The 27,719-nt window shown below is 40.7% G+C and overlaps 1 protein-coding gene and 1 long non-coding RNA gene across 3 annotated transcripts; one reads left to right on the top strand and one right to left on the bottom strand.

Annotated features, from left to right (window-relative positions):
* The first annotated feature begins 889 nt into the window (after positions 1-889).
* Positions 890-22,927, top strand: Zip48C (Zinc/iron regulated transporter-related protein 48C). 2 transcript variants are annotated; one of them, XM_065304250.1, is made up of 7 exons: positions 890-1,652; positions 1,735-1,969; positions 2,061-2,183; positions 2,242-2,452; positions 14,624-14,722; positions 18,529-18,687; positions 22,362-22,927. In XM_065304250.1, the coding sequence occupies exons 1-7, from the start codon at positions 1,545-1,547 to the stop codon at positions 22,438-22,440; spliced, it is 1,014 nt and encodes a 337-aa protein (XP_065160322.1). In that variant the 5' UTR covers positions 890-1,544; the 3' UTR covers positions 22,441-22,927. The 2 variants fall into 2 exon arrangements, with proteins under 2 accessions (XP_065160322.1, XP_065160323.1); XM_065304251.1 differs by having other exon boundaries at positions 891-1,652; positions 2,278-2,452.
* Positions 14,519-26,402, bottom strand: LOC135793332 (uncharacterized). The gene is made up of 2 exons (XR_010548611.1): positions 25,984-26,402; positions 14,519-14,937 (listed from the first exon to the last, which is right to left on the bottom strand). It is a non-coding gene; the product is annotated as an uncharacterized lncRNA (long non-coding RNA).
* Between the last annotated feature and the right edge of the window lie 1,317 nt (positions 26,403-27,719).

Genomic DNA, 27,719 nt, shown 5'->3' with positions numbered 1-27,719 from the left:
GCGATGTGAGAAAAAATAATACCTACTTATTATCATGCATCATTTCCCGTTTTGTTGTGCATGAATTAGTGCACCGTACTGTAAATTATTTATTATCAAACGTTGATAATTGGATGCAATTGAATATCCTCGACACCAATAATGCCATTAGGTGGGTGAAGCAGAAATAATTGACTTCTTTTTATTTCGTGATGCGTAACGCTTGTTTTGTAGGCATTTGGTGAAGGTTGAGACGAATAATTTTTTTTCACTGTCATTATCATGTCATTTGATAACATAAAATGCAACACATTTTGCGAATTTAAATCATACACTGTAAACGATTACTGTTTTTGCTTTATGAAATTGATAAATTTTCCATGTGTATTACAAAAGTTAATTTCCAAATGTATTTACCAATTAACAACAGTGATGAGGTAAGAAATTTACAAGTCTGCTGTTGTTTTACAAAACTTTTGGTAAGTAACGTATAATACACTAATAAAAACATATATTTTTTTATTGCCATAAAAGTGTAATAATGCAAAAAAATAAAAACAAGTATTACGGGTGAATTTTTCGCTTTGTAACGACCTAAATTAGTTTTCAATTTTCAAGGATGTGCCACATTACACTTTAACGCAATTTATGTGAATTAGCACGCCTACGTTCATACAATTATAACACGACGTTTGTAAATAAAGTACGATTAGGAAAAAAATTGTACTACAATTATAATCGATGCATACGTGCGCGCGTTATCGAGCAATCGGTCGAACACCCATGAATTGTTGATCCTCCTCAGCTATGAGTATCTCTCGCGTCGCGCACGATAAACGAACTTTTTTGCGACACCTGTTTACCGAATCGACTCCCCGCGTGCGAACCGCGTATAAATATTAGACGGAAATTTAACATATCCACATTTACCGAATACAATCGCGAACGATACTTGCGAACGTGCTCGACGCGGTACTCTCGAAGAGTAATCAACCGAGATTAACGTTAATTATTTCGTTGTGCGTTGAGATAACTTGTTTGCATTGGAATTACGAAAGTTATTCACGTGTCGCGCACGCCGAATGAAAGCGAACGTTGAGAATCATTTGAAATTCAAAGATTTGTGTTAACAGTGAACAAGTTCCACCTGTAAGCAAAGGAAAGAGTGCGTTCCAAGTGCGTTCGTGCGTAGCTTCACGCGTTTCACGGCCATTGGGTGTCCTTTAACTTCAACTGCAGATATCGCAAGTTCCGGCAATCGACAGCGGTCAGAGTGCAGCCAACGATCAGCGTGTGCAGATCCTTTTTTTACAATCGGCGATTATCGCTTGTTGCTGCGAGGAGTTTAAAAAAGTTTGCGCTGCATTTCTATTGGCCCGTGGCGACGTAATCGACGCGCTCGTTCGCTCGTCCTAGACACTCATCGGATCAGCTGCGGTTTGCGCGTGGGTGCGTGCGGTCTGAGTTGGAACCGTTGAAGTGGTTTGGAAGCCGGAAGCAAGGAAGTGCATCGTTCTGCATGCAGCCTGCAGTCGAAAATTGACGTAAAAACGTAACTAGTAAAGATGATCGCCGGCTATGGACCAGTCACGCAGGCATTTCTGGGTACTTTGTTAACATGGGGCCTCACTGCCGCGGGAGCAGCCCTTGTTATCTTCGTGCGCGGCTCTCAAGTATGTACACATAACCTTCACATTACTAATGTACTATCTAAACAACTTACTAATTGTGCAATAATATTTTGTTGTTTTTTAGCGTAAATTATTAGATAGTAGTTTAGGTTTTGCTGCCGGTGTCATGACAGCAGCGTCTTTTTGGAGTTTGCTGGCTCCTGCAATTGAAATGGCTGCAGAGTCAAAACTTTATGGCGAAGAAGGTGAATATGCATTCATTCCTGTTGGCATTGGTTTTCTTCTGGGGGCCTTATTTGTGTATGGCACTGATGTGTTGATCACAGTTCTTGGTGTCCATTCACCTAACATGATGCTTGGTAAGTTCAAGACTTTAAGACTTCAATGGTCAATGTCACTGGCAGTAGTGGCAGTGCAACTTTCACTTGCATTTTTCTCTGGCATTTGCAGCATTGCATTCCAATCGCAAACAAGACAAGAGAGAAGAGGAGACAAAAGCACATCTAGCTACTATAAGAGATACTACTACAATTGAAGGCTTTAATGATTCCTTGCATAATACAAGAAGAAGAGGTAAATATGCTTGTTATATAATTATTCTTAACTGGAATGTTTAAACATCTTTAATCAGGTAGGAATAAAAATACTAATCAGGCTGATGAAATAGTTTCTCAGACTTATGAGGAAGGGTCGAACATCGAGGAGATTCAGCATGGCCAATGGAAGCGGATTATGCTTCTGGTGATTGCAATTACCGTTCATAACATACCTGAAGGGCTTGCTGTGGGCGTCGGCTTTGGCGCTATCGGGCGGTCGTCTTCTGCCACACTTGAAAGTGCGCGGTGAGTAGATTTTTATCTATATTTTTATCTCGCTATAAATATTTCAAATTTGAGAGATTACTCTGAGCAGTTGCATATAGGCAACCAAATATGCTTGAGTTGTAAACAAGGTTGCCTACCATAAATTCCTGAAATCAAAATAATGGTTTCAAAAATGTAGCAGTTTGCTTCTAAGGCTCTTTATTTAAAACTTTTTTGTTACATTCTTACATTTTACTAAAAAACACAAACTTTCCACGTAATGGAATCTATTGTTTTTTGAAACATAGTCAAGTCATAACAGTAATGTATAAGCAAACAACTATGTTATCAAAAACATGCATAGTTTCAAGTACAAAAACTTTAAACCCAGTTGTCTCCTATAACAACGTAAAGTTTGCAAGGTAGATTGATGAATATCATTAAGGAATTCCATAAAAGTATTGTATGGATACGAGATGGCGTTGGTGCACTGGTGACTCGGTGAAAGTTGTCCGGCTCTGATGTAGGTATCGTAGTAGGAGGTCTCCGGGACGCGCTGCGGGTCGGGCCGGTCTCAGCCGCGCTGTGAATGAATGAAACGAGCGAGTTAGCGCGGAGCGAGCGCGCGGGGGCTCGACAAGGGGGCCAAGATTCCTAGCCAGCGCGCCCGAGGCGCCGACATTCCTCGGCACGTCTGACCTCACGGTGCCTGCGCGCCTTCCCCGCGCTCGGCTCGCGCGCCCCACGTCCTACAGCTGTTGCGCCGCGTCTTCGTCTCTTGGAGCGCGCCGCGCCGTAGCCGAGCATCGAAAATGTTTTACTTGGCTGCGGCACGTACTTGTATTGCTCGATTGTAAGTACATCTCGTGTACATCTCACCGTCGATATTTATTCAAGCCTTCATTATGCGGATGAACATATTGCCCTTCGGGTGCATACTTTTAGCGATTATCTTAATTCAACTAACACCTTAGCATGCGTAAAATCCTGAGCTAAAATATTAAATTAACATCATTTGTGTAATTATAAAACAAGACGCGATTAAAGCGTGGTTTTGCGCTTGGAAAATCCGTTTGAAATGGTTTCTCCACTAGATAAACTTATTCCTGTTTATAATTGATGCAGTTTGCGCAAAACTCAACTGTCATTTATTGCTAGTTAAACTTCTCTAAAATATTTGTGCATAAAAGCCAGGAATGAATATAATAGTGTGTGGAAAGTCATTGTAATAAATAGTTAGCACTTTGTTGATACCGCGTGCATATACGAGTAATATAACATGGTAGAAGACTGTACAACCCTTCATTATCACGCACTTGCGCTATCATTACATGGATATGTACTACACGGTAGTTCCAGGAAGATAGTATTGTGCATACTTATCATCGACATTGTTACTTGCTATAAAATACACTGGTTGTAGGCATAATCTATTTCAAACTTTTTTGATAAATTAATCGTCGTAGTTCGCGTATTTTTTATTAATTCCAAGTTAATTTGTAGCAAATTGCGATTATCATGCGTAATTTTAATGATTTTTTGGTCTTAATTTAATTTTACTTAAAATATGTATATTGTTGGGTGATCAGTATGATTTTAAATTCATAAACATGCATAACATTGATAAGCAACATGGCGATAGAAGAAAGTATACGCGTAGCCGACAAAAATGGAATGCGTACGTGTATCCAGCCTGGAAAAAATGTATATAACTGAGTGACAATCGAAATATTTTATCGACTCGAAAAGTTGTTAGTTTTTATGCGTCCGATAAGAACTGTGGAAATTTGAATTTATGAGGGTCCACGTTCGACGTGCACCATAAACGTAACGAACAAGAACAGACAACGCACCGCAAGTATCCGAAACGGAAGGAAAAGGCAATACCAACCTAACGGAAATCATCAAATAATCAAGCAATTAATAAACAAACGGATGAAAGAGAGGTGTAGCGCATGGAAGTAATGAACCTGCGAACACTTCGTAATTGGAAGGCCCTGGCGACCACGCGAACGGGGATTCCAGGGCCAACGCGCATAATTAAAATTAAACGTAAAAAGGCGTACGTGCGGCAAACGTGCATCTTGATATGGCAAACTATATTAATCAACTTAATAAACTAATAAAGAACGCGCTAATAAGGCGCGGTCGAAGCGAAATCATCGTCGGATGGCGTGAATGATGTTTTTTCATAGTTTGCTGGTTTTATTGCTTTCCTTGCCGGCCCTTGGGTACTTTTGCGCCGCGGTCCTTGGCAATTACGGTTGGCAACCTGTGACGGAAGTGCCATCCTGGCATACCTATCTAGCTGGCGAGCCACCGGTAGCCGTAGTGTAGAGCACAGCTCACCCAAGGCGATTCTCAATTTTATAATTAGTATTTTAAGCTGCCTCTATCGCGAACCACTTTGTAAGGTGAAAAGGGGAGTTTAATTTTATACGCTCTGATATTCTATGGATGGCACATTCCTTCTTCGGATGGCATGCGTTCGGAAACGACTGGTAAATACACACTGCGAACGGAAGAAGTAACTATTTATTAACTGGGTGGCCAATTAAATTTACGCGTGTGATTTCAGCCCTTTTATAGACGCATTAAGCTGCGTCCAAAAGTTCCACGCTTATGTTAAACTTTTGGTTGTAAATTAATATTCTGGAATTTTGTCCGGCGTGTGCAATACCGAGTGTAATTGACCTGATGTGGAATTTGAGTTTCCATAATAGCATTATTCAACCGGAAATAAGTTTCCTCATCTAATTGACGATCGCATACTGCTGCGCTGGCAATGGTTCACATTTTATTTCAACATTTACATGCGGATTGTAGATAACGGTTGTTATTTAAGCTCGCAGCGAAAAAAATAATACACGAAATAAATTAAAACTTTGCGCTGATAATATTTGGTGCTTTTAATGACCTCTACGCTGAAATACTGACCTGCGTTATGGTCTTTCGTCTTGATAAAGTTGCAAAAACATTGTGGAAAGTCATAAAAATAATTGAGAACAAGATTAGCTTGTTTTTCGTTTTGCGTTCATTCATGATTTAGTGTGTCAGGCAAATATGTAATCAAATGAGTAATTATTGACCCCATCATTTAATTAGTGCGTTGGTTATTTTTTAAGCACTGACACAATACGTGATAATTTTATTTTTACACATTTATTATAAACTAAACAAAGATCTTGCATTTTGCACTTTGTTCGCCGGATTTATCGGAATTTTCAAGTGATTAGCGGCTTGGAAGAATCGAAATGATTCGCCATGCAGACCGACGCGATATTTGCATAGAAATTTCAATGGGTTGTTAAATATTTCGCGCTTGTCTTTTTATGCGTTAGTGTCATACAGTCATCGCTGGGTAAATACGTGAGTGCATGATTCGATGGGAAATATTCGCCGCAAAGATGCTTGAAGTCGCGTGCATATACGTATCTCGTATCGCGGTCGCGTACGTTTCCCTCACGAAAATCTATAAAATCCAAGCGGCGCGGTATTTGTCTAGCCGCCACACCGCCGATGCTGGATATATTTATTGGCGAGAGTCGGCGCGTCGCGCTCGTTCGCACGTCGGCCCGCCGCAATTTTTGTAATTATCTGCCATCTTTGTCCAATTCGCGTGTGTGCTTGCCGCTGCTTCTTGGGGGGACTTTTCTAGTTAGGAGCCCAGCAGTCTACCAGGATCCGTTTTCTCACACGGGGCCACGCATCGCAATGCGGGGCGACCTGAATTCCGACCTTGTTGTCCGTCGCCGTGTGCGTCGGGCATTGCGCATTTCGTTCGTTCTGCGTTCGGGCTGCGCGTTGTGTCAAATGTGCGACACGTGTTGCTACTTTCCAAATAGTTGCGTGACTTTTTATCGCATGCGATGCCGAAATTTTTTATATCGAAGCGCAGACGGAAACGCCGAAAAACACCAAAGTTGAAACGCAAATCCGCTGCAGAAGGACATAATTTCAACAAGTAAACAAACAAACAAACAACCGACGAACATTTTAATCGAACAAGTTTGGACACACGCCGGTGTGAATGTTGTGTGTGTGTGTTTCTGTCGTTTCATTCTTCATTTGTAACGGCGACACAAGACTAAATTCTAATGCACAAACAAGAAGAAACACGACTTTCACACGATGCATATTTGATTAGATGTTATTATATATATTTTTTACACAATTAAAAGTTTTCACATTTATCTAGCGTCACATGAGAATTGCACGTTTAGTGTTGAAAGCGGCTCATGCATCGTCCGCAAGGGCATGACTTCATTTTATATATTTTCAGCTATTTGTGTTATCTCATCTTGCGATTCTCGCGCCGCATAGAGCACGCGTGTATTGTAATAAAATTATGATGACGTTCCTCTTCGTGACATTTGCAACAAAACAACGTATCATTCGAAAGGTAATTATTTCGAGACCACCGGCGCAAACATGGAAAATAAGAACGTAATTGAAGCTTTTATTGCTCGCGACGCGCCAACAATGAGCTCAACGCATCACTATGCATTGGAAATTAGTTTAGAATAAAGGGCAAAACTGTGTCATCGCAGTTATTATTATTTTCGTTTGAAAATTTTATTGTTATTTTGAAGTCCTTGACGACGTGACGACTTCTACACTTTAATAAATATGCAGCTTGAACTTGACGCCCAGGTTTTATAAAATGAAAATAATTAATTGTATGTATTATTAGCGATGTTCATGTTGAAATGTTTGTCGGATTCGTTTCTTGCTACTTGCTTTAATTAAAAGGGGGAAAAGCATTCGAAACAAAAGGATTCACATAAATTTATGCTCTATAATTATGCATAATGTGCAAACGTACAAAACGACAGTAATGCGATTACGGGCTGACGTTGTTGCGCATTGGATAAATGCAGCAAATTTGGTTAAATAGTGGCACTTTGAACACGCTTTTTAATTGCGCGCACCCGTTCTGCGCGGAGGATACGCGCATAATGCGCTTATAATTTTTAATTGACTCGAGCGCTTTTTTTTGCGTGCTTATGTGCGCGATCGGGATTTATTATTAAACACGTCTCTCGCGAAATAATAGCCAATTAAAATTATATAATTAAATTCGTCTTCTAGTGTGATTGTTTGTTTTGTAATATCTTGATTTTTTTTGCGATGTGTAAAAACATGCAGGTATTTTACTCCGTTTTAATTTAATTAAACGCATTTTGGCACGATTTGGACTGCTGAAATTATTATTTAAATTGTATAATTTTATGTTGCCCCATTAGTAAATTGTACGTATTTGCATTTATTATACGTCATTAACATGCAACTGACAGGTATGTCACAATATAAAAAACTACAGCGTTGCAACAATGTGTTTTCGCCGGTCGCATCTGTCGCAGGTAAAAATCCGCACACAATGTTTAATTAAATATTGTTCTGATCATTAAAAACGCAAATGTCATTTATATTACATTGTTGTTTGTTTTGTGCGGCTGCATATATATGCATACTTGCAGCAGAAATAAATTGTTCTCTAATTATAATTTAATGAAGGAAAAATTACAAAATATTTGATTCGAAAATAATTACGATTTATGTGCAGCAACTCATTAGAAAATGATATTTCTGTTTGCATTTTTTTACTGCAATGAAGAAAATTGCACCCTCGCTGTCATGTTTTAATTTTTGCACCGTTATTGGCGGATAATTCATTAAAAAATAAAATACTCGTTCGAATGCTGTTAGATTCAGTCGATTAATTGCGATTAATATCTGAATCTAATGGTTTACATGCAATTACAAGCTAATTTGTTGAATATTGCACAAAATTTCATCCAAATTCGTGCTCAAATTGAACGTTTTAAAGACGCTTAGAACGGTACTAATCAATTATCATAATTATGCAATCATATGGTGTTTTGTACCTGCACACTTTAGGTAGACGTCGTCTATCAATGCTCGTTAGTATCGACGCGCCAAACAACGGAATTTTGTCCATTTAACTTTTCCCTAAAAAAATAAAAATACTTTTAATTGAAGTTGTTATCAGTAATGTTGGATTTCATGCGTTTTTTTTTTGTCGTCGTATTTAGTTGCGTTGTTTTTATATGGTGACTTGCGGCGTAAATATCGCATATTGCGTGCGACATCAAAAATATAACAAAATATTTGCGAACGAAGCGTACGCGCGCAGCCGTTGTATGTGTGTTTATGGGAGAGCGGTTAATGTTTCCGGCAATTCCTCAATGAAATATGACGTCAGCGCAATGGCATGAATGAGTTTTTCGAAACGAAAGTAGAGTCTCGCGCCGCGCATGAGAACGACCGTTCGGCGAGTTCGAACTTCAATGTTTGCTTCCAACAAGCGCAACGTGTACACCGATGGCAAATGTGAAATCTAAACATTTCATACCTTTTTACATGCTTTTAGTATCAAAAATTGCTTATTTTTGGGGTGAAAATTAATGTTAAAACCAACTAGATGTTATTTTGTATGATTGAGTGTCTAAAGTGGTTTGTTTAGACATCCTGACGAGTAATACAAACATTTTAAGGGTGTAAATGTGAAGTTTGAATGGAAATTCAACCGGAAACGGTCAAGATGTAACCTGTTGCTGCTGATTTCAGCTTTTTTAGTTTTCTGCAACAAGTGGTAGCAATATACTGAATTTCTTATTATTGTAGAGTTAATAATTGGTACAAAAAAACGTGTCTGTCATAACGAAGACATTTCCACGCCTTGTACGTGTGCAACGTGCATTCTGCTCATATTTATGAGTTCAATTTAATTCTTAATTAAGCGGGCCGCAAATATTCGCCAAGTGTGCGTTTTGTGATTGTTTACCTACGTACATATTGTGTCTTTTAATGGGCCTCTGGTTGTATTCCTTTGCACGCGAGGAGGAGGAAATGACTCCTGCTTTCTGCGCGACGAGTGTTCGCGCTCGGTTCGGCCATAGTTGAGAACTAATTAACTTTTGCCGACTGCGCGCTAACGCCGCGCGGCTTCGATTTAATTAATATGTTAAATTATTAAACACCGGCCGTGCAAATATAAATATACGCCGCTCGGGCGCGCTATATGGATTCGCAAATGAATTTATTTCTGCGTTTCAAACTGCTTTTAGTTTCCTGCGGTGCGGCTGAAGGTGCCAGCCAACGTAGGCGATAAATTAGTTAGGGTGTGTTAGGTTTTACGCTAATTATAACTAGGTTTTGAATAGATATAAAGATATTTTATTTTGCGAAAGCAAAACAAAGGTGGTCTTTTTGTAATTAGAGAATTCACTTGTCGGCGAGTTCTGAAATGGACTTGAATGCGATTGAGAGAAGCATTTTCATTCCCATTCGGAAGGCCCTGGTTATTTTATTAGTTGCGCATGTGGCACGGCGAGCCTGTGCGGCCGAAGAGGTTTCGTTTCGAAAAGTGAGTGGCCACTTTTGGTGGAGGTATGCGGTGTTTGTTGCGTTGCCTTTGACGCCTTCCGAGAATCCACCCAGCCCAAATCTACATTCGGAACGCCAGAAGCGAGCGACCGAACTGCATTCTTTTCGATACGCGCCGGCACATATGATGAACTCTACGGGACCACGAACTTTAAAACGACTTTGCCTTCTTTGCCATATTTGGCCCTTATAACGTTACAGATATCATCATAATAATCCCCACAGTGAGATTACGCTCAACATAAAAATTTTGCCAAAAAAATAGGAGAGAAATGTGCCCGTTATAGAATATTTTTCATGTCGGTAAGCAGCGTGCCTTTCATTTTCGTAACATCGCCATAACATGAACGATTCTTTCGGCGAACGCGTAGACATGCAAATGGCCCTCTGCGGCGACGTTGACGAAATGCTCGCGAGCCTCGCAATGGAATGTTCAATTTAAATAACGTGATTTGTATGCGATGCGTGCGTTTTGTAATCTTGCATAATGCATATTTGTTTTTTAGTTTTGTTAATAACCGTGAAACAAATTTGTTGTTGTACGAACAAATTCTAGACCCGCCGCGGTCACTGTTTTCCTGTTAGCTAGGAAAATGAGGAAAAACACTCGCGCATGCAGTCGGCAAGGATAGTAAGGGTGGGTGTTGGGGGAAATTTGGGGGAATGTTTGGTGCATGCGCTTTGCGACAAGGATAACTTTACTCTACAGCATATTCTGTTCGCCTGATTCAAGTTTCCTTCAAACCGAACTTTCACGCAATTTCTGGTACTAGAAAGGACATTCCGAGTCCTTAAAACAATCAGAGTGAACGCCCGCGTTTCCGGAAGTCGGAGCGATACGTGCATGATCCTTGAGGAATGTCGTCATTTCGGTGTCGAAAACACCTCCGAGTCGTATCACCTAGCGGCAAGCAGGAAGTGCGGAGACAGGATCGCATGCTGCGCAGCAGGCGTGTGCTTTCCACGTATCGACCCGGGGGCAGTGCTGCCGCCGACGCAAACAAGGGTGCGGCGTCATTGGTGGGGCGGCTACGCAGGTCTAATCCAATAACAGAAGGGTGGCAGTTGTAGTGGATTTAATAAAGTAACAGGAAGCAAGCTAATAGGTAGCGTGCGCTCGATGAAAAACAGGATGTATCTTTACGGCCGTGTTTTTCACGTCTCGAAATGTGCTGTAACAAGATGGAGAAATTAAAAGGAATTTCGAATAAAAACGAGACGCCGCGATGTTTCTTGTTCGTACGCCTGAATTCTTGACTCGTTGGCACGTTGAATGCCTGGAAACGTGTTGAGCTTTGTTGAATGGTGCGATGGTACCGCCTTTGGCAGCCGCGAGTGTCGGGCACCCTTTTTAAACGGTTTTCGAATTATTTACTTGCAAGCGAACGAGCGCGAGCGCCTGTTGAGGCGCTTCTTTTGAGTCTCGTTTCGGCGTGAACGCCTGGCGCCTATCGCTCGCGCTCGCGGCCCTTGGGCAATCTCTTCGGCCAGCAGCCGACCAGCAGGGTGTCGATGGACCCGGCGCAACACTCACACACACACTACCAGAGTTCTTTCTTTGAGGAAGAAGTACCCAGCTCACGCGCGCATGCATTCACACACAAAGATCGATCATAAAATGTTAACACTCTGGGCATAATTTCGAGTGTAATTTGTACGTTTTGTTTTCGGAACGTGTAAACTGCTCGTCGGCGTAATAAGATTATCGTTTCTCATTCCGCCGCGAAAATAGAATGTCCTTTAACTCTTTGAAAATGGCAACTAATTATTTTTTTCTTGCTGTTGTTGTTTTTGCTTTGGTAGAGATATTATTGGTTTGTAATGTAATAAAATTTAACAGCTAAGATATTTCGCGGAGGAGTAGGTACAGGATCAATCGAGATACGCGGAACTCGTTATTGGTTCGCCTTGGCATCGTGCATTTTTCGGGCGCGCCGTGGCCGAATACCGATTGTCCGGCCGAGCTTAATAGCCAATAATAAGCGCGAACGATCAAACGCGCCGAGATAGCTCGCGACTCGCCCGGGCTCGATTCGGCATGGAAATTATTAGGAAAGGTGAGAACACGCCTCCTTAAATCGATCACCGGAGTATATCATTATTTTAACTCCACACAAACGCACATGCGCATATCGCGAGATATTGTAATCAGCGGCTGTTGTTCATCGTTATAAAACAATCAATGGCTTTGAGGTTGGGAAATCGCTCGGGAGGCAATAAAATAGACATTTTATTTCGTACGGTTCTAGTCAATAAAGAGTTTTTACATGTAAATTTGATAATTATGTCTGATGTTATCTGATTTTACTAAAAAACAATGAAAAAAAATTATTTGAAGAATTTTCTTACATGTTTGTTTGATTATTTCGTTTAAAATGTTATATTATCAAATAGTTCGTGATGGAGATATTAACATTTGAGTATAAACATTTTTCCGAGATGTTTGAAAAGGTTAATCACAAAATGTTCGTAATAATAATAACACTACCGTGATATACTGATGATGAAGTAAGAAAATCCAAGCCGGCGAGCGGAATCGATGTCTTAATTTAAGACTGCCATGAAATGCGTGTTTTAATAATACGCATCGGGTTCTAAGGTTGTGCAGACGCGCGCCTGTGTTTATAAAATCATTAGCCGCGCACAATTTTGGCGTGATTAAGTGATTGTGCAATGTGTATGTGAGTGTGTGCTGTGTGCCTAATTAATAGCTGCTTATTGCGTTGATTCCGCGCATTGTCTCTCGAACCTAATTTATCTACGTTGCATTATAAATCGAAATGGATCCAGTCGTAATAAAATGTGCATTGTGCTTGCGCATGCTTCGAATCTATCTGCATCTCCTGTTCCTGTTCGAATCGGCGTGCGCACTCTTTGATAATAATTTCTTCTTGTTAATCGGCAAACGTTCTGCTCGTAGCGCGATGTAACGCCAAGAAACTGCCAGGAGAGCGGCCGAGATGGGTAATAACTGTGTGAAGTTGCGCGCATCATATTTCTCAGCCCAGAAAAGACCCGCGATATACAAGTGGTGTGAATGGCGCGCCGGCGCTGGCTGCAGTCGATGAAGACGGAAAACGGAAGAATACGAATTTATTTGCAGTTATTCAAACGCGTTGCGCGCGCCGCTAATTGTGCGCGGTGAGGTATTTTCTACAAGTTTCGCATCCATCGATAAATAAATGACATCGATGTGCAATTGTCCATTAACTCTCTTGACGTTCACGTCGAATTACATACAATTCATTCATTTTCACAAAATCAAAAAGAAAACAAATTTTATTTTATTTTTAACATGAAACTACTAAAAATATTTGGTATACATTGAACGAAGCAAACTGGCGAGGAAAGAATGTACATAGCTTGACGCTGCTCTTCTTCGCATTCACATTCGGTAACCAAATACAAGTTATCTCAGCCAGCTGAGGCTGAGATGTGTCGTGTGCGCCTTGTACAACGCAGCAGTGAAAAAGCTCGTGCGCAGCATCCGAGCAGCGGAGCGCTGCAGAAGGGTCAAGTCGGCTGTGGAATGTGACCAGTCCTACCTTGACCAGACGTCGTAATCTCACACCGTTAAGGAATGCGCTCGCTCTCTATGATTTGCACCTGTAGGAACGGTGGGGAGCACGCGTAACCAGCATTGAGAAACATCAGAATGTGAACAAACTCAAATATGCGCATTACAACATTACGCCATCAACATTTAAATAGCTACTGCGAGGGTTTCTGATATTTTATCGGTTCAAAGGGCTTTCCTAATTATCTTTTCAACTTTTTTCTGTTAATGGATCTAGTTCAATGTGCGCTTGGAGACGTCCTAATCGCTTACAAGTATGATTTATGCTTGGGTTAATTTTTGGATGGCCGACTGAGACGTCGTCGTGAGAGTGCATGCGGTGTACTTCTATGAAGTAACATTCTAATTGATTTATGCACATTGCATTCCCAGTCAGTCGCTTTACGCATCAGTAAAGTGTGAAAAACCCATGGTTGTTGTCGGTGTGTGTCGGTGTATGAGATTTTTTTTTAGGTTTTATGTTGGTAACTATTGATACGCATTGATTAAGAGGCCGACCGGCAGCGAGTTAATACGCGTTGCGTGCGCGAACGCAAAGGATGCGGTTTAAATGCGCCATATCCACGGGAAGTCGGCCTTTCCTCAATTTATGCGCGGCTCCCCACACACATCGTCACACAATTCGTGTCTGCATGCGGCGCGACCAGCGCTACCGCCCGAATAGCGCAAAATTGTGAACATAACCTTTGAACGAATCAAATAAAATGGCGCCGCCCACGTTTACGACATGTTTAAGTTTAATGTCTAATGCATATGCAGGAAGAGACCGACGGTGGGAAGCATGAAAGTCGGCTCCTCAATTAATGAATGTTTCTCGAATTCAATCCGTTTTGTTAATTTGCGTTTGGGTACCACCAGCTTAGCTTGTCTCTCGGATGAGAGACAATGTCTGGACCACAATGTGTGCGGTGCGGAGAGTAAAGGAAGATGAGAGTGCGTGGAATGCATTATGGCGATGTGCGCGGGGTAGAATGGTATGACTTCCCAGAAGCCGGCCGCCGCAGTGAACACACACACACACACAGACATATACACTGGTCGGACAGTTAGAACGACATGGGCTTGGGTCGACGGTCGACGACCTCAGGACACCCTGAATCCTTGAAAATTACGAATCGTAAAGGATTCAATATCTAGCATTTTATGAACAAGTCTCTTATGTCACACTGTAATAAAACTTTGCATGAATACGATGATAATTATGTTTTTTTTCTTGTTTGCAGAAATTTGGCTATTGGTATCGGCATACAGAATTTTCCAGAAGGACTTGCAGTGAGTCTACCACTTCAAGCAGCTGGTTTTTCAACATGGCGAAGTTTCTGGTAAGTGTATTATTCTCCGTCCCACTTTCTCGACGATTCGTTGGCGCGTCCTTCTCGCTGGTATAGACCTCCATTAACGAATTCATCCATTCATAAATATTTCAATCGCCGCGGCTAGAATGCCTAGTTACCAAACAAGTCTTTGTCGCCTCGATTCGCGGAATATTTCGCGAACTGGCTGCGCTCCTGCTGCGGCCGCTCGAATGTGGATATATCTGCAAACAACAAACTGATTTAATTCTAATGCGGTGGAATGTGTCGGAATGTCACATTAGTTTTTATTTTATTTTTCAAAAAAACGTCAACGCAACAACAAAAACAGATAAGGTTTTGTGTGGTGTGTGTGTGTATATGTTGTATGTGTGTGACCTCAGCGAAATCAGGTCAACGACATTAAGCCGGCGCACGTCTCGATTCTTCTTCACACACAGGCATCCGTGTGCGGAGCGATCGTATACTGATGTATAAGGTATTTACTACGTTTGGAGGCGATCTTCAAAATTGTATGAATGAAACCCGTGCGGCCGCTGCGCGACTGCGGCTCGACCTGCCTGCGCGCCTTCTTGATAAAGGCAATTTGCCTTTGGAGACAAACGGAGCGCACGTTACGCAATCCGAGTGTGTGTTCATTGATAAACTGTCGCCTGTATACGCAACGCTGTGCTCGCGCGAAACAATCTCTCTCGAGATGATGATGTTGGTGTTGTTTTTATTTATTTTGTTTTTATTTTTTTTCGATTTTGTTTATCGCGCGCGCCTCGCAGAGACAAACAGAAATGTGTTGCGTTCGGCGTTCGCTTTGAAAAATATCTAATGCTAGCCTCGCGCGAGAGTTCGAGAAATCGAGGAGATCAATTCGAATCCGAATGAAATTCCATTCGGCATTAGAGGTTAACCAGTCGATTGCATGAGCTCCATTCATGCGCATTCCATGCTGCTGAATCAACATTATTTTCATTTGCGCAGCGCGCAAGCTCGCTCTCCTAAGCCTGCTTTGCGCCTGGCCCTCGATCCGGCCGTTTTGTATGTGTGTTAATTATGTAACATACGCACATGACGTGCAGCAGTACATTGCTGTGGTGTTTTGTTTGATGCGCCGTGTGCATATATTTATTTATTATTGTCTTTGCATTCTTGACGAAATAATGAATATCACGAAAAGCTCATTCTGCGAGGAGTAATAATGATATTGATGCAAAACACAATTTATTTCAAGTTGCAACCAAGCTAAGTAAATAAGTTATTTGCGAGTTTAGATTGATGTTGGTAAATGAGTTAAGTTATGTATTGCTATTTATTTAGGTAAAGTTATGGTCGGCATGGAAATATTACGCCGAGTGTGCATGAGAATTGTGAGTTACTGGCTAACAGTCGTCGATTACATGCCGTGCCATGGCATACCATGCAGTGCCAGTTAGATATTTGAATTTTTCTATTGAGCGTTTGCCTATTTAGGTCATGGATAATGGCATTGTACGAAATGATCGAATCCACGCTTTAATATTTTATCTCGGATGGCAAACTGTGCTTTTAATCAACACAGGACGAGACGGTAGGAAATTTCATTGATATTTGCCTGAAACTTCATCAATCACGAACAATTTACTGTGATTTAAACTTTTTTGGCATAGAAAAGTTTCTTTCGACGATTGTAGGCAACCAGACGTTCATTTAATATAGGCAATTGGCATACATTTTCAAATTTCTTTCTCTTTTGTTTTGTTTTTGAAGTTTGTAGTTATTCATCAATTTGTAACATTTTCAAGTTCTTCTTTGTTGAAATTTTGTGATTCCCTGCAATTTTCTTTAACATAAATTCAAAATCATGTTTTTGTGTAAGTTATACCTATTTTTTCCTAACTGTAATTATTGTTGCCACATGTCGAACGGTGTCGCACAGTTGCGAAATCAAACCACATCGAAAATGTAAACAAAACAAGTTTATCAATGAAACAATTTCATAATATGCGTCAATACATTAGTGCGTTGTATTCAATGTTTATAAAAGAGTCGCGGTTTCATTAGGGCATGCTGCGCGGAACGCAATTCAACAACCGAATCGATTAATTCACGCCAAGCAGTCAGTGCGCGCGCGCCGCACTTTTGTGTGCGTACTTGATGACACACCATGTAATTAAACAATTATTGTATTTACACTCGGACATATACTTATGCGCGCGTCGCCGTTATCTTCTATTTCAATTTTCATTTAACATTTATCGCCGCCGATTTGAAGGAGCCACGACGACGCAATCTTCTACGTGTTGCTCGTTGACTGTGCGGAGAGAGGGGTCTCGCCGATGGTGTTGCTTGCTGTATTACAGAAAACCACAAGGCGGCGAGGGAGAGAGCTTAATGAGCGGCGAACGGCCTTGCAGGGTCGCAAAACATGTACATTAATTTTATACGTTGCGCATTGAACATAAACATTTATTAGTATTCAACAACGCACATGCATGCGATCGGCGATAGGAGTTTATCTCATATTCGTGTTAATTCGATCCCGACACTGATTCCGCGCATATTTTCGTGCGTGCCTACAAAGGAATGTCGGAAATTTAATGCATCGCATATCGACGTAGAGGTTTTGAAATTATTTAAATTATTTAACTTGTTGAGTGAATAATTGCGTGATATCCACCGAGTGAATGCGAAGAATGTCTAAGTAGTGAGAAAATTATTCTGTTTAAAACAAATATTCCGAATTTGAGAATGATTTTATTATTTATCGATATATTTCGATTAGATTCCAACAAATTTTCTAATTCAACATTTGTCATTAATATTTGCATATTAATGCACCGTATTAAATGGAATTTCGATGCGTATGTGTGTGGTTAATTTATTAACACTCTCTGCGTCCGTCTGCAGCGAGCCTAGTATCGTTAATTAATATTTAAATAGCCGATACATTTGTATTAGAAATTCCTTCTCTTCTCTCTAAATATGAAGTGCGTACCGTCTACCGTGCCGTCCATCCGTGCCGCGAAGCACACATATTTATTAAGCATTCAAGCATGTTCTAGCTTTAGTTCTTAGCTATATAGCCGCTGACTCTGACTCGGAGCCAACTAACGACGGCGTCCAAAGGAACCCGGAACTGAAAGTATCGAAATGACTATTGTTGAAATCCACTTAATGTATGTTACTGCCGACTAGAGCTGGACAGGACCGCGCGCTGCGCTCTCTGGTGCTGGAATCAAGCGTGTAATAAACGACATACTTCGTATGGAAATACACACGCGGATCGCACATCTGCGGCGGCAGAAATCGCGCCGCCACACGATAGAAAAAGATTCGAATTAGTTATGCATTGTCGTTTAGGCCATGCGCAAACGCGATGCATGATAATTAACGATTGCCTGCTACCAAACTCGACCCGCAGATGGCGTTCAATGGAAAGACATATGGCCGCCGAGCGGCCGGAGCGATCAGTGATCATTTTTTAGGATAAAAATATGATTTCAATTAACTTTTCAATACGGAAGAATAAAATTTTCTTCGCTTTTGCGCTGAGCTGAGAAATGTTTTCTTTTTATGATTGGCAGCACAAATGTACCTACCTACGTTTATTTTCTTCTCGAGTGGTGACGATGAGTGAATGGAAAAAAGCGTTGGGAGCACTCGGAGTGCTGTTGTCTCGAAGAGAGTTGAGCAATTTGGTATCTTGATGGACTATCGAATTGCTGACCGCATTCCTGTACTTTGTTGCGAGAAAGAAAAAGAAGTTTTCTAACGCAGTTGAAACGCTGTGAATGTTTACGCTTTGAAATGAAATAATTTCGATGCAATTTCTTTGCTTACAGGTACGGACAATTGAGCGGAATGGTGGAGCCGATCTTTGGAGTCCTTGGCGCTGTGGCGGTGGCGCTGGCGACGCCTGCACTGCCGTATGCGTTATCCTTCGCGGCAGGTGCGATGATCTACGTCGTTGTCGATGACATTATACCCGAAGCCAACACCAAGTAAGTCTAGTACTAGATTTTCTATTTGAATCACGTTCAAATAGTTTTTTGCTGCTTGAGACACACGCGTACGTCGAGAAAATAAGATATTTTTTCGGTGTTTTTGGTGCGCGCGCGCTCGCGCTTTGCAGCAAGTCTATGGGTTCAACGGCGTGCAAGTTTAGTTCAGGTTGGTAATGATACATATAGGCTGCGCGCATTGTACGCGGAATGCGTAAATATTTGATGATTGCGCAACGAACTTGCGGCTCGTTGCCTGGCTGCGAACATGACTCGAACGGCGCATTCCGATGCGTGCGCTGTGCACTGTTAAGACAACCGAATGGGCCGACTGAAAAAAGCAAAAGGAGGAAAAGAAGAAAGGCTCTCGTCGATGCACACACACGGGCATCGGACACTCGCGAGCCGCCTTTCCTTCGAGGAGCTGCAGCATCCAGCAGCAGCAGCAGCACTCACCTCGCGCCGTCGTAAATTTCACCGCGGCGTTTTTGGCCAGCGACTTTTTATAGCAGCCGACAAAACGCCGCAGTAGTTGCACACGCATAGCAAACGAAAGCGGCAAACAATAACATTCGGGGCCCACCCGTATTTTCGAAAATAACGAAGTCGTTTTCGGTTTTTAATGGTGGCAAATTGCGTGGAATGCGGAATCGGCGCTCGGTCGAGCAGCTCTCCTAAATGTTGATTCGTTCTGTGCGCGACTCGTTAATGAATCACGCTTCATTGCATAGTTTGCCTATTGTTTCATATAGCTAGACGCAACAATCGCGAATAATCAGATGCGAATGATGTCGTTATCGTCCACGAAATTCCCGCTAGGGATTTTAATCGCTTTCTGTCATTAGCCTGTCCGGGTATCTCTGGAAAAAACAATCTGGGAAATCTTTGCGTTCTCGCTATGCTCACATGTGTTTTACCCAGCCGCTGCGCTGCGTTCGATGAAATCATTACGATTTAAACGCCCACAAGTTGTGTTACATTCGCTCATAACCATTTTATGTTCTCTCTGTGACTAAAATCGCCGTTTTACACACTTGTTGTACAAATACGAGTAGTATTCGTTGTTTTCTTTTTCGGATCGGTGGCTGTCTAATCCTTTGGAGTCTTTCGTCTGACGCGTCGGATGTGTGCTTTTTTACCGATGGCGGAACTTGCGCGCGAACGCCAATAAGCCGTTAATAAATAAGTGGATCACCGAGCGAGAGCAGCACAAAATTCCATTCCGCCTTCTCTTCGTCGGCATACGTAATGCTCTTTGGCTGCGGCGGCCACACTGGCACACACAGCATGCACGAATACACGCACTTCTTATGACATTGAAGAAAAGAATGCAGGATGAATGCCGGCGCGGCGCGCACACTTCAGGCATTCATTCGGACGTTAATCAACAGCCGTATGGGTTCGTACTCATTAGTCCTGGTGGCCGTACGTAAAACATCTTGTTCATGGCAATCGTGCTGGCGAGAGTAGGTAAAAATGTTTCTGGCATTTCATTTGTTTTATGTTCCAAGACTTACGTAATGTTTGTCTATGAATCAATGCAGTCACTTACAGGTATGACAGTATTGAAAGGAATTGTTGGTGATGTCAGAAGTTGGGCTTGCGTACAGAACGGAAATACTACCCCCGATGTTTGTTATGTATTTCCTGGCATGACTTTACATTCTTGCGACATCAATAGCAATGTTGACGTTGTTTCGCTGGCATTTCTCCGTATTTTTAGCGAATGCATTTTCGCGAAAATCATTGATAGCGGTCTCATGTTCGTAATCGATTCAAGGAATGTCTATATGTGATACTGTGGAGTATTTGCATGTTATGATAGCATGATTCACGATAAAATCGTAATTTATATAGCTACCAACTTATGTTTCCACAAATGTTTTATATGATTCACTAGCATTGATGTTAAAAATAATTCATTTGCAGTGGCAATGATGTATTGATTCTTGATAATTCTATTTTCATGTTGACGACGCATTATTGGCGATTGTTGAATGAAATCATAGGGTTCATCATCATGAGTAATATGCATAAAATGCGCCGGCCTTGTAACTACTGTGTCACTACTTTTAATTTTATTGCAAATACAAGATTTTCTCATTATCTGCTAAAGAAATCCTTATTTTAGGCGTGTTGCTGTGGCAATTACGATAGATTTTTGGAACAATAGCTTTATTATCTTTACAGTAAATTTATCCTAACAACATCATTTTTAATATGTTTGACTGACTTATTAAACGTGTATTATTAACTCGATGAAGAGTGAATATTTGACAAAACGGTACACCGAAACCTCTTTCAATTCCAAAACTATAAATTACGCTCGCTGGAATTATCGTATGGGTCGGCTTGTCCAACATCGTTAACTATGTGATGATGATAGTGCTTAAACGAAGCTAACAAATATAATACGAAAATTAATCATAAGACGGCAGTAACAGTAGTTGCTTTTAAACAATGGGATGCGGTGTAATATAAAAATGTGTACCTATGAAGGAAAAAAGCGCCCGCACTGCCGAAAAACATCTCTTCCTGGCTGTGTGCGTGTGTGCTTTAAATATAATAAATGGTTTGCGTACCATTCATAGAGAGGTGTACACGTAACATTAAAATATAGTACCGAGTGGGACGCGCTGCCAAACGGTACGCTGTGTTCGTAAATTAATTTAATTGTTATTTCAACGATTTTATTTTATTTCGAGGCTCTGGTTGAGAATGTCGTGCCCGGTTTGTTACTCCAAATCGACCCGGCTTGATTATAGGGTTGCTGTAGTGCGGACGTGGTCGAAGCTACTAGTTAGCTTCCTTTAATGACATATTTAGTAACTCGCATCGTTTTTATTTGCGTGTTAATTTAATAAACAAGCCGTCGATGTTTTTCATTGATTTTTTTCTTTGTGTTGCTTTGTTTGTGAAATTATCTTTTGTAACTAGATTCTATGCAGTGCGATGTGTTTGATTCGATGAACAAATTCGTATTTGACGATTTTGAGTGAGGTTGGTATGCCGCGCCGCCCCCTTTTCGAAACGCATTTATCAGCGCAGAAGCAGACGGTGGCTGACAGCCAATTCGGGCACCAATATGAATGATTCTCAGTTCGGCTTCTTCTCGAAGTCTCGAAAGAAGAACTCGTAATGTTTATTTATTGTGGTCGGGCAGCGTTCCAAACTATTATAGGAAAATTATTGAGGAAGTTGATATTTGTGCGAAATATAAAAACAACTCTCGGCTGCTGTTGGCATGCGCATGTGTTGCGTGTGTTGGAGTTGTGTCTGGCTGCTGCTGGCTGGTTGCTACAGAATAGACGAAACGAATTCGAAAAATACCAATTTTCGACATACGTATACAAACAAATAGCTGACCGGTCGCGACGCGCGGGCTAAGCGCGTTCTATTCCTAAATCTAGGTCGCAGACGGACGACTCGGTAATCTCGCGACCGAATTCGTACGTCGTCATTTTCGTATCAACGTTTGAAATATGTATTTTTAAAAGAGACGCAAAAAATACCCTTCCAATGTGCGCGCGGACAATTTGCCTAAGCTTTTATTGCACATTCGCAGAGGACGTTGATTTATCGCTTTCTTGTTAGCGACAAATTTATTTTATGTACTTGTGTAGGATAACTTATTCAATTTAGATTTCACAATGTAATCTTTTGTTTGGTTTCAGTGGCAACGGAAAATTGGCGACATGGGGCGCAGTTGTTGGTTTCCTCGTAATGATGACACTCGACGTCGGATTGGGATAGTATTGGCACTATCTGCATGCGACAACTTGCAGACGTGTGAGACGCAGACGTTAATATGATTTTAAATTATTTTAGACCTAAACAGTCCAGAAATTGACCCAAGTAACCTATTTTATGTACCTTATGTCGTGTTCTGATCGTCGTTAGTTCCAGTTTTAGCCACACACTCAAACACATCCAGTTAATTACTTAAAACGGTTTAGTACACTTTCTATTTTCATTGGGCGATTATTGCGCCCGTGTTCACTGAGATTCGTACCGAAGAAGTATTATCTGTACTTATAATACCTTCGACCCTGTGTCCAATAGGATAACTTTCCAAGCCGCACTAATAACGTTGTTCATTGTCAATAACACACAACTGTGATATTAGAGAAGCATTAATATACATATATCTATGTAGGCTATAATAATATTGACGGGAATGATGAGATTTAATTGTATCTATGGAACTGTTTTATAATAAATAAAACGGTGGAGATTTTAATTTCGGATTTATTTCGGGAGGTCTTCAAGAGATGAAGATTACAGGATTTCATTGGAAGCGTGAAGGAAAGCAGGAAGAACAATGGACGAAGGCACTAAGGAATTTGGCATTTTTCCAAATGTAAATGGCTTTGATCTACTCTAGCGGCCACTAAGGTATGTGGTCCTTTCTTGCCCAAGACGACGCTTCCGCTTGAAATCCGAGAACCACCTCGGGTGTATTTCTGGAATTTGAAGGTGCAGTCGGAATTTTTGGCCGCTTCACGCGATTTCTCCAATTTTAATCAAATAATATGAATATTTTATTCATAATATACAATAAAAATTACACAAAAAAATATTCAGCTGATCAACACTGTTGCAATTGATTTTTACGTGTGATTGCCACTGGAATGCTTCGTTTCTAATACGAGCTAATGACTGCAACAGGTACGCGAAGTAGTTTGCATCTTAGTTTTTCGCAACAAACCTCGCTTGGTGTTAAGTATTTAAACGAATCAACTGCACTTTGTATGCACACACACTACCACATCGCACCAAGCGGCGCAACGGCGCAGAAGAATGTAGATTGGCGTACCGAAGTGCTGAGACGTGATAGAATTTGCTAGAAATGCACAACGCTGTGCATTGCCTCGCTTGATGTGAGCCCCGGACCGTTGGATACACACCTAGCCGAGAAGCCGAGCTTGTTCTCCTCGTCGAAGGATTACAAAGTTGTGTGTGCGGTGAAGATGGCAATGCGACTTGCATTCCACTTCAGCATTGAAATTCTTTCCGCTTGTGTTTGTTTCTTATCTCTGCTTGGCTAAGTTGAAAAATTCGGAAACGAAATGACTTAATAGTTGGCCGCAAGGTAAGATGGTAATGAAATCGCACGTGGGTGCGTTGATTGCTAAGCAACGCGGGAATTCCCGGCAACAGTTTTACGTACTCATTCCAGGAACAAACAATTGTGCAACGACAACACAATACGTACGCCATTGCAAACGTGAGTGAAATATAAATTGGAATATTTATGGTGTACATACATACTTCGTTTCGATGAGTCAGCAGTGTGCCTTGTTTCAATATAACTGTAATAGTGGATGACATTTTTTCTAGTGAAGGCGCCACATAATTCTTTGCCTGCTAGGGAATTAATTCCCATGCTTAGGGTGGTCGGGACAATTCATTCGGATAAGGAGAGTCATAAAATGTTCTAGTGGCGTGAAATTAGCAATAAGTTCCACCAATTAGATCCGTATAGTGTAACTACACATGAAACAAACATTGAAAAAGCATTTCTTGCATCACAAATGGTTGTATCATTATTTTCGTTTATTTGGCAACTATCGAACTTCCTACGATCATATAGGAAGTCACATGAACACCGCTGGACACTAGCACCACCTATATGAACCTTCACGAACCAAAATCAGTGTTTAATATGTTTTTATTGTAGCATAAAAATTATTCCACATTGAAACTTTTATTAGGTATATCTACCTGTCAGATACTATCGTTCATAATGGAATAGTTGATAACACAAATGCTCAACGCGTTGATTACATAAAATTAGCTTTTATTATCAACTGGTTGAAAAGCTGCGCCGGTTTCTTTTGATGTTATTCATTATGATGGTAGTTCAATTATTTTGAATTCAAATATATGGAAATTTGGTCGGGTGTTGCCGTGAATGCAGAGTGGCAGCAAGTATCGCGCTGCTCGCGTAAATAGCAGGTAAAAATTAAAGGAATGTCTACGTGCTCGCCGTGAAGGCACCTGTTATGTGATCACGGTGTAATGCGTTTGCCGTTTGCATTTTGTTGAACAAACAACCTTGCAAATAATTATTTATATAATAATTTCCTGAGCGCCGCCGACCTGCTGAATGAAGTTATGTATTGAATGTTTTCATTCAGCATTTCGCGCTTGCGTTTAGCATTCAATCCCCGCTGTGCATGTGGAATGTCGCCTTTTTGTTTCTGCTATTCCTCATGTTCCGATATTTTTCATGAAACTGTTTGCGCGTGTGTGTGTGTGTGTGGTTGCGAACACTTTCAATGCGATTGCGGATTTTAATATGCCGCACACTTGGTTAGTGAGTGCGTTGTGTGAATGTGCAGTGGATGTGTTTGCGCGATGCGGCCGCAGCTTGGGTACGATCGTGAGCGAACCAGCCGATGGGCATGAATGAACTGTTGAACGTTGCGGAAGTCGTACGGAAATACGTCAACCGGAACCGGATCCTATTTATACGATTATGCGATTACCAAGCGGAGGATGAATGAATGAAGTATGAAACGCGGGCACGTTTCGCATGTGGTCGCCGAGTGCCTGTCTATAGCGAGATGCTTTTTTATGATTTGATATTACATGGTATTACATATTATTATAGCATCGTTAAACATGTGCATTATTTTATATTTCAGGGATTACACGGCGGATTGTAGTGTTTGCCGCCTAGTTCCACCTTTTAACACTCTTTTTCATAGAGGGCGCTAGTCGTTGATATTCGGCTGTCAATCGTTTCAACGTTCGTTGTCTCTTGTCCGTAGCTAGTGCAATAATAAGATAACCGTGAACAGTTAAAGCAATATTCGAGACCAAAAACCAGTGTAAGATTTCGTGCAAAATAACCTCCAATGGCCTCATCAGTTGAAGTACTTCCAATAATCACGGTAAGTTGTTAATTCATGTTGTATTAAGAATTATCGCCACATCGTAATGCCTAATATCCTTATCGGTGTTCCGCATTCTCACGACAAACTTAAATAAAAGAACACCCGATGGCTTCCAAAGTGCGATTATGTCAATCAAGTGTACAAATCACTTAAAAATACACGAGTAGCGACGGTTTTCAGCATTCGCCAAGACATTGTTAAGCAAGCGGTGCATAAATTAACGAAGCCATGTACAGCTTTTATTCGTAATTAAAACGCATTGTGTCGAACACGGTGGAACGAAACAATTCATCAATTTTCGAGCCAAGCGACGAAACGCTGAACACCCGGGCGCAGTTCAACACATCGGGCGTCTTTGCATTACGTTTTATTTAAAGGTGTTAAAAGTACTCACGAATAATTAGCACTCGTTGTTTTTTCGATGTTTTATTCTCGGTTCCTCGAGTACTGCCCAGTATGTACACAATATGTAAAGTAGGTACATGTATAGACAACAACCGCTGTACGAGTAGAAAAGGAGGCACAGCGATAGACTCGTGATATACTTTTAATTACCAAATGCACTCACTCCGTTCAAACGTTTTCGACATTTCAACATTTATAGCGCGCAGGTCGTGGCACCACGTCTCTTTTTTCACTTTATTTCCCCTCCGACAATAAATACACTGAGCGCCTTCAATGTGCTTCGATAATAAGTAGTTTTCTATGTACTCGAACGGATACGTACTCGTGGCAGGAAGATATCAACAGCAGATAGCATGTTATTCGTATTGCTCGCGTATTAGCATACTCCGCGTTTTACAACAAGCAGGAAAAAAATTAAGATGTTTTAACATGTTTGTCAGTGTTTTATATTCACAATATTACCTTCTTTTAATCATCCATAACTCCATTTTGTTTGAAATGTAGGCTGGGAAATTACAAGGAACTAGGCTGTCCGAGGGTGGGGCCACTGCGGAAAATTCACTAATGCGCATTTTAATTCACGCATGCTTTATTTATACAACTTGCTAAAACACGCCCATCATAACACACAACCAGTGCAGTGCAATTTTTTTCAAAACAATACCTACCAGTAAAATAGTAGTGATGATTCGATTTTATTCATGCTGGTATCTTTGGCCCTATAGTTAAATTCTTTTTTCAAGCAACACAAAATACTTGTCTTATATACCTTCACGTCCATCTTGACGAAGACAAAGCGTATAATAAAATAAAAGAATCAAGATTATTATTATCCTGTTCCGCACGCGAAACAATCAAGTCGTAAAAACATAATGCGTCGATTTCGGAGTATCTTCACGTGAGGTAACATGAACTGTTCATTGAGCCGATAAATAGTGCATGCAAAAATCATGCTCTAGGATTAGGTACAACAATTAGATATTGTTGAACTAGTCCAATATAGTCGAAAATTATAGGGTATTATAAGCCATTACGACGATCCTTAAAATTGGTAACACTGTTTTAGAAAATGCTAGGTTAGTACAGTTGGCATGTATTTGCATATCGTCTGGGTTTAAAGAGACCCTCAAAGGTTCAATAGCACTCGTGTGTATTTATTGAGAAATAACGGAAATGTGATATTTGAATTTAAATGTTTTACTAAGTAATTAAACGTGACAAGTATGTACCTACGGTATTTTTTATTTCTTTTGGTTTTGTCGCTAGAAGTACATAATTAAATTTATCATGACAAGTAACTGGACACTCAGATACAACATTTTATTGAAGCGATAAGTAGGATAAATACGTACTAGATTTTTGACAGAAAGCAATTTTGTTTAAATTGAATTTGATAACTAGAAATTAAAAAGATTTATCCAGGGGGCGCGATTTTAACTAAATTATGTTGCAATATGGTGGAGGAGCCGGTAAAACATAGTGTATTGTATCTCAAAAAAACTTAAAATTTTTAATTCTAGCGTTATTTCGTTTGGGAATTAATTTTCTCAAAAGAAAATAGACAAAATTTAAAAATATCAATATGCGAGTATTGGCTGTGGTGGATATGGATACCCCAATAAAAAAAACTAACGGACAGGTGCTTTTCTTGCAAAAATACTAATAACTAATCGTAATCTAAGTAAAAATACCCAAATATTCAATTATTGTCAAATATATTATAAT

This window comes from Atheta coriaria, unplaced genomic scaffold, assembly GCF_025399875.1.
Source record: "Atheta coriaria isolate IRGN ID8LTWV9N9 unplaced genomic scaffold, Caltech_Dcor_3.1 hic_scaffold_6_pilon, whole genome shotgun sequence".
In the NCBI taxonomy this organism is placed as follows: domain Eukaryota; kingdom Metazoa; phylum Arthropoda; class Insecta; order Coleoptera; family Staphylinidae; genus Dalotia; species Dalotia coriaria.
This window is presented reverse-complemented; position numbering and strand designations above follow the sequence as displayed.

What these genes read in the sequence shown, in the direction of transcription:
- Zip48C (XM_065304250.1), top strand. Translation starts at nt 1,545, where the DNA reads ATGATCGCCGGCTATGGACCAGTCACGCAGGCATTTCTGGGTACTTTG. An exon ending in TCTTCGTGCGCGGCTCTCAA is followed by an intron (nt 1,653 to 1,734) that starts GTATGTACACAT and finishes GTTGTTTTTTAG; the next exon opens with CGTAAATTATTAGATAGTAG. An exon ending in TCAACATGGCGAAGTTTCTG is followed by an intron (nt 14,723 to 18,528) that starts GTAAGTGTATTA and finishes CTTTGCTTACAG; the next exon opens with GTACGGACAATTGAGCGGAA.